Source organism: Montipora foliosa, chromosome 4 (assembly GCF_036669935.1).
Source record: "Montipora foliosa isolate CH-2021 chromosome 4, ASM3666993v2, whole genome shotgun sequence".
Lineage (NCBI taxonomy): Eukaryota > Metazoa > Cnidaria > Anthozoa > Scleractinia > Acroporidae > Montipora > Montipora foliosa.
Window position 1 is genome coordinate 31,989,097 of NC_090872.1, and position 10,000 is coordinate 31,999,096.

General features: G+C 39.2%; 2 protein-coding genes across 2 annotated transcripts in view; both read right to left on the reverse strand.

Moving 5' to 3' along the window:
- The window catches only part of LOC138000632 (uncharacterized), a 24,441-nt gene extending 21,885 nt beyond the window's left edge, over positions 1-2,556 (reverse strand). The window contains exons 1-2 of the mRNA XM_068847181.1: positions 2,416-2,556; positions 1,616-1,700 (exon numbers count right to left, since the gene is read on the reverse strand). Coding sequence (XP_068703282.1) covers positions 1,616-1,676 — 61 coding nt within the window. The 5' untranslated portion in view covers positions 1,677-1,700; positions 2,416-2,556. The remainder of the gene's footprint in view (positions 1-1,615; positions 1,701-2,415) is intronic.
- A 2,076-nt stretch (positions 2,557-4,632) lies between these two features.
- Positions 4,633-10,000, reverse strand: part of LOC138000633 (monocarboxylate transporter 10-like) — a 14,978-nt gene continuing 9,610 nt past the window's right edge. Inside the window, exons 3-5 of the mRNA XM_068847182.1 lie at positions 7,811-8,385; positions 6,430-6,802; positions 4,633-4,833 (exon numbers count right to left, since the gene is read on the reverse strand). Coding sequence (XP_068703283.1) covers positions 4,643-4,833; positions 6,430-6,802; positions 7,811-8,385 — 1,139 coding nt within the window. The 3' untranslated portion in view covers positions 4,633-4,642. The remainder of the gene's footprint in view (positions 4,834-6,429; positions 6,803-7,810; positions 8,386-10,000) is intronic.

Consider the following 10,000-nt stretch of genomic DNA (forward strand, 5'->3'; position numbering starts at 1 on the left):
GGAACTGATTGATCGAAAGATAAAAAGGCTTCCAAAAATGACAGGAACCCATGACCCGGACCCTACCACTTCCATACTGGGCCTTTGTCACCGCATTTTTACAGACAGATCTCTTTTCAGACTACTTTTTCCGAAAAAAGCAATGCAAAGGCAGTTCCGGTTCGGTGACCCTGTGACGTCAGGTTAGTTTCTTGTAATTGGTCATCGGGCTCCTGTGGGAGTCTCATTCGCGGGAAATTCAATCTAAAAATAAATCGGTCTTTGAAAACGCCGTGACACGAACACAATGGAGTTGTAAGCTCCGGATCATGGGTTCCTGAAAAGACACTATTTTCACCGTTTAAAATAGAGACGTTTTCAGACGAGTTTATTAATTTTCGGAACCTTACTTCGGTAAATTTTCCTTCTAAACTTTATCAATCTTTACAACACTGCTAATTCTGATTAAATTTTAAGCGACAACAACTGTTTCTTTTGTAATTGAGTTTTTCCCAGCTCCCCACTAGTTTCTAAAGTGGTTAACATTAATAAGGGTCTTTATTAGACACTCTATAGCTAATAAAAAGTTTTACAACATGCGTTGTCTCGTTATGTTGATAACCGTAGTTTGTTTGTTATTTTTAATGTAACTCTTCAGCTACCCTGGAATTAACTTTGAGCATTTTCTCAGATCTAAGCTATCGACTCTATAAAGCCAATAGGATCTCGAAACCAATCGTGAGTTTTGAGTAATAACTTGTTCTTAAAGGGGTAGTGTTGCATAAGAAATTAATACTCATGGGATTCAGAATGGTCACTCGTGGAAGCCAAATGATATTCAAGAGAACTCAGGGCCCGCGGAAAGGGAGGGGATGGGCCTTTTGCACCAACCTTTTTCCTACTTTCTTGTTTTCTCCTAAACCTCTCCCCCTCCCCCCCCCCCCCCTTCCTCCATCATCCCTCACACGTCGGTGATCCATGCCAAATTAAACCTAGCACCCCCACTTTCAAACGTACTCCACGGCCCCTGGAACTGGTCTAAAAATAGCTTGATCTGTGAAAATGCCGTTACTTAGACCTGGTGTTGGAGTTGTAGACTCTTTCTTATGGGCTCCTGGGTCATGCCATAATTTTTTACAGGGCAATTGGCGAACATTTTCTTTCAAGTGACCGCCAACTGCTCGATTGCATCACTACGACACTGAAAACCCAGGAACTAAATGCTTCCTTCGGGTTTTTCTCAGTGCTAATTCCCGTCTTATAGGTATCGTCATGGAAACGAGGTTGCCTACCCACAATGCAATACAAATTCGTCATTTCTGTGAGCTTTGATACTCATGAAAAAAGCGAGTGAAGCCATTGGCGGACGGTACTTCAATACTTAAGTTATAATCACTAAAACATCGTCGGTTAATATTGGAAAAGTAACCACCAGTTCATCAAGTATGCATTTTATGCATATTTGTGTCCCTTAGTCCAAGTTCAATGTACATTTAAAACTTGTCCCAAAGGGACAAGATGACGAATAAGTCAAATTGAAAGATTCCAAGAAAAAAATTTCCTTGATGAATAATTCGTCGAAAGAGCATATATATTCATCGATATTTGACTGACAAAAAGTCAATATGATACTCACTTGCCAAAGATTCCACCTTCCAGGTTAGGAAGACGAAAATCCCCAGGAGAAAAAGTCTCATTTGGCCTTGGGGTTAGCGCTCAGGCTGTGGACGAATAACATGAAATAAAATATAAAATGATAAAAAGAAACTAAAATTACTCTGATTATGTTTTGAAAATTAGAACATAAAACTCGCACCTTTCAACTTATTATTTTTGCCCTGTCGATTGAAAGTGTGATCATTTTTATTAGCTCTGACATTAGTTGTTGAGACAGGATGTGAAGAATTTGAAATATTTTTCATGTCAAGGAATTAAAAAATATACTTTTTTGTCTTCACTTTGAAACGATCATCAATCTAATGACACAGTTATCGTGTTTTTTGCTGAAAGCTCAATCTGATAAATCGATGACATTATAAATGATGTTTCAAACTAAAGACCAAGAAAAAATGAAAGACTTCTACCCCGCTGGGATAACAGGTTTTCACCGGATTTTTAGGATCACGAAAAGTCAACTTAAGAGCTGAGAAAAACTTCACAATTCGAGAGATTCGAAACCTCCGAATTTGGTAATTAAATTTCTTCAGTGTTTTCATGAAGAAAAAACGCTTGACGAGATTTTTAAGTCTCGAATTCATCTCACCAAGTTCTACCCGTTATCACAAACTTTAACGTCTGCCAAAATAACATGACGCGGCTTTCAAGTAAAGCGCTTTTCAAAACATTTTTAAACTATCCGTAAAAAGACCGTTGTGCGTTAAGGGAACTAAAATAATCAAGGTAGACTTAAATTCTGACAACAAAACAGGCACTCACCTACGAGTGTTAAAATCTTGAATATGGTTTGGAAACACAAAAGAAATGGACAACCAAACACCACTAACAAGGATAGTGTCCCTCTCTTGCTGGCATTATTCGAAAAATGCAAGTGCCGCCTTCAAAACCCCATGTCAAACTTCACTTGTACAATTTCTAACAACTGCAATGTCGTTCCCCTAAAATCACGCCGCAAATTCGACGAAGTGTTATTGACTTTTAAATGGAAAAGACCAGGACCCAAGAGAACAAAACGCCAAGGTCGTAAACCAAAACCAGAGATGAATCTTATATCTTATTCATGGCCGCAAAACAATACCAATTTTATCGCTGGTCACGTGACGAAAAGTTCCCGCCACCAGTGAGCAGTGTTGTAACACCTGTTGCATTTTGCTCAAATCAATTAGCGTATCGATCTACCGGCAAAAAATAACCTTCGAATTCATTAATCTGTTATGCTGCGAAGATATATTCGGTGGAGTTCTTTTGTTGAAAACCCGTTTTGCGTGCCGAATGGGTTTGAAGATCAACTTATTGCTAATAGCTTTGTACATTTGAAGTTAAAGTACTGATTACGGTGAAGTCGTTCGTAATTCGAAGGAAGAATCTTTAGCCCTCTCCGTCCTCTTCTCTTCTAATACCAAGAAAATAAAATTCTAACTCTCAAAATTGCGGTTTGTTAACAAGTTGTTTAAAATAATAACCGACAATAAGCCAGTAATAGTAACGGATAAAAGTAATGGTTTAATTGTATCTCAACAATTTAAGCACAAAAACTATTTTGAGAATTCTATGAGTTTGGGTCTTCTTCCTTTTAATGGTGCACCAAAGAACGACTGGCATACGGGCATCCGGCAATGATTTCGGTATAAAAGTCTGTTCCGAAACACTAAGCTCCGCTCAAAGGACACAGGCAATCCACTTTAATAATATGTAGGTGATAACTCAAAGGAAAAAAATGATTAAAAACCTAACGAAAAAAGCGAAAATAAACCCCGTGAGTGTTTAAGTTAACTTAACTACGAAGACTTTCCTAGCCAGTGACCAATGAATGGACCACACTGAACCCGCCAAGGCTTTGAAATTAAGTAAAATGTTACCAGTAACTTTCATGATCAAAATTGGACCCGTCAAACCGCTAAACAAAAAATCTATGTTTTGCATGAAAGAATCATCTAGTTCTTTTGGCACCGAACGCGAGACAAATCAGGTTCCCAAACTCGAAGCGTGAGTTAAGTTATTCTAACATTTTCTCTATTAGGCGGCAGGACTGATGCTGGGAAGGGAGCAGTCGCCTAGAAATAACACATCTTTCGGCTACAGTGACTGCAGTAAGAAACGAATCACTGGACTGGAATTTGCAGTTCAGAGTGTGAAAGTTAATGAAGGGCACGATAGACCTTCATGCTGCTTGTTCCAATTTCGCCTTCGCCAGCTTCACTTCTAGACGATAAGAGAGCATCTAGGAAAAAGCACTTAGGGGAACATACAGGAATGCACATTCAAGCTATGGACAGTTACTATCTATGGCCGGGCTATCTTCTCTACATAACAGACGACTACGGGCATTGCTATTGTCAAGTATAAAGTTAAAAGCAACATGAGTCCTACTGTACATTTCCACATCAGCACTCTTTTTAAACAGCCTGTGATCAAGGAAAGAAATCACCCAATCACAACTCCATGAAACGTAGACTCAACACAGTCTCCTTCGGGTACATGGGCCCAAAGGAAAGGAACTAGATCTTTTCAGAGTAACGCGAAAGAACCTTTCTCATTGTCCTCTTTGAAATATGACATTAGAAAAGTGGATCGTAATATGTTTTTATACTTTAGAAGACAATAAGTGCTTAATCTGTCTTTGTACAGGACTGTAAGTAGCTTTCCAAATTTCTTATTTGTAAATATTACGTATGGTTGTTCTCTGAATTTCTTATTTTTAAACACCTTTTTTCACTATTTTGACTTGTTTAGGTGTCCCCATTTAGAGGTTCTTTACTGCTATGACAGTTTTTACTTAAATAAGCGTATGGACTGATTGAAATAGACGAAATTACGCATGCCTTAAAATCGAATATATTTCTGAATATTCATCGCATTTTGACATTTCACTCATTTTCTTCAGTTCGAGTTCACAGAGATTTACGTTTGGGTCTTCATAGAAGCCACTTTGATCGTGAATAAAAATTCAACAATGCAACTTTTTACATTGGACGTTCTCCAGTGTTTAAAGAACTGTCTCTCTTTCCGCAACAATAACATCGCTGCCTTTTTTCAGTAAGATTTGTTTGTCACATTCCTTTCTGTTGGGCCGTTTTGTAAGCTTCATAAATAATATAATTGAAGCACCTAGAACGAGAATTCCACCTGAGGCATAAAAAGCGACGGTATACGAAGCAAGCTTATCTGCGATTAGACCTGTGAAAGAAAAACACACAGCATCATCATCATCATCATCATCATCATGATGCAACTTCGTTATCGGGACCTCTCTGTCACGGAGGTCAAGAGTACGACGGTGCGTTGTAATCCCCATTAGGGAGCTTGAAGCACGCCACGTTTTTTAGATGCGGACGGTAACCGGAAGATAACATTTTGCAGGCATGGACAGTAGTGTCTCCCAGATTTTTAAACTAATCATCTGTAATGGAGAAAAGATACTTACTAATATAAATGTGGTTGCGAGACGACAAGATAAAAGGGAAACAGCTCACTTTCAGTTGCCGTCTGCGTCTCAAAAACGTCGCTTGCTTAAGCTCCCTATTAAGTATAATCATCAGGCCATCGTTGTCATGGTGATCGCTCTCGTAATCCTCGTGTTAATACTCATGATTATCGCTCGACAGCTTCGTTATCACTATGGTTACCATCTCCTTCAGATCGTTTAAGTATTAGACCAAACTATTCTTCCATAAATAAAACAATAGTCTTGCACAGATATTTTTTGCACCAATAAACCCTTGAGGCAGCGCTTTACGTTAAGGTGGCTTACTACAGTTTGTCTTCTAAGTGTTAGTCACTGCAAATGATGTAAAATGTAATTTGGCTTAACAGATAAATGCAAATCAGGGGAAAATGCTAAATATAGTGACCGAGCTCCTGGAGGGGGGACTGGTAACTAGACATTTCAAAGGCTTTTTTGTCAAAAACTAGTCGTACGGCCCAACCTTAAAATTTCAGGATTTCCTTAGCGAGAAAAAATAATCAGGTGTCGAAATAAATAGTTAAATCAGTCAGACAGGTTTTTCGCAAATGGCAAAAACGTTGATTTTCGTCTATTTTGATAACTTTGCATATGGCCGAGGCCTCTGAAATTTGAATTGACCAATCAGCATTCACTCGTTCTTTGTCGAACTTAACCCAGAAATCTCTAGCTAAGTATTAGAATAGGTAAAAAAAATAAATATTGCCTTTATATTTGTTCAAATTGGGAAAAAAAATAAGAAAAAATACCCATGATCAGTTCGTTTCGAGTGGCATTTCTTGCAGCTAAACAAACTACGTCATTTAGGCACAAATGAAACGTACCACTTACGGAGGACAGTCTAGTTTTGACTGCCGCGTGAACTGCGGGTGCAACCGCCGTATGCAGGGAATAAATGAAAAACTATTTGATAGATCTTTTTTAAAAATGTTGACGGTTTCGTCTTCAAATTGCTTACTAATTCCCAAGATTTTGATCCTAGTCGTACGGCTAGGTTTTGAGAAAAGGCCTTTGAAATGTCTACGTTCGGTAAAATTAAATTTTACTTCAATTGCAATGACTAACACTTCAGAAGAGACATCCTTTTGCTTTAACTTTCACAAATTTCAAAATCTTGGTCTCTCTTCTCTCGGAAAACTGTAGTAAGCCACCTCAAGTCACAATATTCTAGTCTCCGTGCGGATTGGTTCCTTAAAACGACCGATGAGGAAAATCAAAAACAGGCAAACAAACAAACAAACAAACAAACAAACAAACAAACAAACAGAAAACAACAAAAAACAAAAAGAAATCATTTTGGTGAGTCTCACCTGCAAGTGGAGGTCCAATCCCCAAACCGAGACCAGTGGAAAACATAAGGTATCCCCAAGCTTGATTAACTTTGTCTTTTCCCACACATAGCAAGACTAGCAGAGACTGCTGACCAAGGACACCGCCGTCCATCAGTCCAAAGACGACAAATATTGCTACCATAGAGCTGAGTGTTCTTGCAAATGGTATGAAGGTGACACTTACTCCGATTACGATGAGAGAGATTTGATACAGGCAAAAACGATTTACAAATCTGAGATCACCCACTTTGCAGAAAAAATAGCGGCTAACAAATGAAGCTAAGGCAAAGTATGTGTAAAGCATGAACGACTTTTCTTCGGGAATCTGGAGCTCTTGTTTGCAGTATTTTACCTTCAAAGAGAAAGTGCGAAGGAATAGTAATGACTATATTACGCAATACTGATCCGTTCTCTATCGTATCCCTGAATTCTTAAAAACAGTTTATTTCAAACTAACCCAAGAGTAGTATACAAAATTTGGTTTTATCAACGGAGTTGATAATGTAAATTGGCCACCGCACAGAGATTCTAAAAGCTGACGTTTCGAGCGTTAGCACTTCGTCTGAGCGAATAGTTTCTTCAGAAACTGCAGTTTCTTTAGAAACTACCTCCTTCATTCTTTAACCCAAGGGTAGGCTTAGGCGACAACTTTTGGCAACTTTTACCGCTTTGAGCATATTGAGCAACTTTTGATGTTTTTTTGCAACTTTGTTTTTATAATTGAATAACTTTTAGCAAAAAATGGCCAGAAAGTTGTTTGAACGCCTGGCTAATTAAAGTTTTAGTAAAGCAAGCGAAGCAGAATGCTCTCATAGCCCCTTTTACCACATCCGTGAGAGTGGGTTTCCTGTGGTTTTAGGCCACATTTTTTAAGCAACGTTTTAGATATATGAGCAACTTTGGAGCAACTTTTAAATAAATTTAGGCAACTTTTGAAGAAGTTTGAAGCAACTTGTGGCTAAGCCTACCCAAAAGATGTTGCTAAAAAAATGCACAACAACAGAAGCCAATCATTGTTTTCTCCCAAATACAGTTGTTTTACCAGAAAGGATTTCTCCGGCAATTAGGGTGTTCAACAAAACCTGATGAAAATCTTAATACTCTTTCCAAACTACTTTTTTATCTCCGTTTTTTCAGAGCAGGGAGATGTACACTGTAGTTATCTCTCAGTCGGTTTTCCTACACAACGCCTCTATACAATACACGTTTTCTTCTCAAAAGAGCGCAAGCAGCGTGCGAGCAAGCTCTCCACTAGGGTTTCGCACGACATATTCTATCGGGCGTCAAGCGAGCCGCGAGAGGATTGGGGCAGGGGGCGAGAGAAGGAGAATTCGTCCGCAAGGAACAAAGATGAACTTACAATATGCACTACAGGAACATAATAGCTAACGAAAGCAATAGTGGTTGAAACCAAAAACACCAAGAACGTTGGATTCTTCAACACTGATTCGTTTTTCGCTGGTTTCTCTTTCTTTTCCATTGAAAATTCTTCATCATTCCTTGTGTGTGGCTCCTCGACGGGAACATATAGAAGTGATAACAAACCGCAAATGAAATACATGATGGCGAACCCGCGGACAGCTCCTTGCCAACCAAACGTATTCAAGATGGCTTGAGTTATCTGCGTGGTCGCAAACATTGCTATAGAAGAAGCGGATGCAACCAAACCCACTGCCATAGAACGCAATCTTACAAAGTGTTGAAGTACGACCAAAATGGCTGAATTAAATATGGCAAATTGTCCAAAGCCTGAAAACAGCCCGTAGGTCAGATACATTATCCAGAGTTTTGGAGCGAAGGATGCAATGGAGAATCCAAGTACACCAAACAGAGAACCCACTATGGCGGTAGAACGGTGTCCGAATCGATCTACTAGGATGACGCTTAGAGGCGAAAGCGCATGCCCACAAGCAAGGTTCAAGGAGCCAATCCATGCTGAAAATGGAAAGTAAAACATCAGTAGCAAGGAAAGAGGGTTTTCTATCTTGTGAAAACATAACCCATGGTGGAGTTTCTCTTTCCTAATCAAAAATCATCCTTAATTATTTATGCCAAAGAAATAAGTTATCAGTAGCGTCATTATCGTCATATAACTATTCTTTTAGTTTCCATTCCCTCCCTGCTAGTGGGCAACGTGTTTAGTTGATAATTATTCTATGAGAGCGTGTTAGATATAAGATGTTCAATGGTAAATAGTAGATTAAGCGACGCTATAGAAGCGCCGACCTCAAAAAGAATTACGAACGTTAGGATCCTCCTTTCTTCCCGCCAGAGTATTTTCCAGCTTAGTAACAATTAACGCGATGATAAGCTACTTGAGCTCATAAACGAAATTAAGTGATCGTAATTGAGAATCAAAAAACCTCAATAGACAGCTTATGTTCGAACGACGTTTAAATTTGTATGCTCAAAAAGTGCAAAGGTGATTAGAACTTTGGATGACAGGTTCAATATTTAGTAGTGGATACAGAAATGGTGGAACGATTTTTCTAAAGACAACGGCAGCAACAGAAATTGTCTCAGTCTTACAGACATCTGAAAAATTCCAGGTGGCCCAATGTCCAATGCCCTATCAACTGAGCTATGAAGGCACAAAAAGTCGAAAGGCGGAGAGAAATAATCCTCGCAAATTACCAGGAAAATTAGAGCGACTGTCTCGTATACACACGAATGACATGCTGTGTCTTAGGTTGGCATTTCCCGCCAGTGCCAATTTGAAACAGTAAACATCTTCGCCTTGGCTCGCTTTTATGTTCCATAATCTTCTCGAGATTCTATATGGTGTTGGTGCTTCAGTATTATACTGAATGGGAAAATCTTAAAGGAGCCAATGCCCTCACAATAGATTTTCTTCTTCTTTGAAAAACCAAGATAAGGTTGAATAGAGCAAGGTTAACTCCAAACAAATTACCATATTTTCTCGTAACATCGGGTAAAGCATGTTTTCATCCGCCATGTTTGATTTCGGAAGTCAAAGCCTAAGTAGAAATCAGGTGGTGCGGATGACCTCATCATTTTCATTTCGATGCGTTTTCGACTGTCCACTCAAATGCTGATTTGTGGGCGTTTTCATTTGTATCCACTTTTGAGAGCATTTTAAAATCGTTGCATTTTCGATGAAAACGCTCAGCGTTTTAGTGTGAAGAGAAGACCTAAACGTCTCAAAATGTACGTGTTTTCATTTGAAAACGCATACATTTCTGGACGTTTTCAAATGAAGACGCATTAGTGTGGACACTAAGGACCTTAGAAAGATTATGCAAGATGTGCTTTGGCTGTCAACTTGTTAGCAGTCCAGTCCATCCAGAGCCAATCAAGTAGAGTCCTTTGTCCAGAGGCAGATGACAATACCTGGCCCTTGATTTCGAAGGACCTCTGTCCTTTGTTGACTCCGTCAGTGTGGGTGGGGGTTCATCACTTCAATTGATGAAACGCGTTCGACTACATCGGAGTGGATCACAGAGAATCGTCACAATGCGTGGTTTATCGTTGTCTGTGGCCATAGACAAGGGATCTCAGTGTGTGCACCGTGAATTAGAGAAGTATTTAG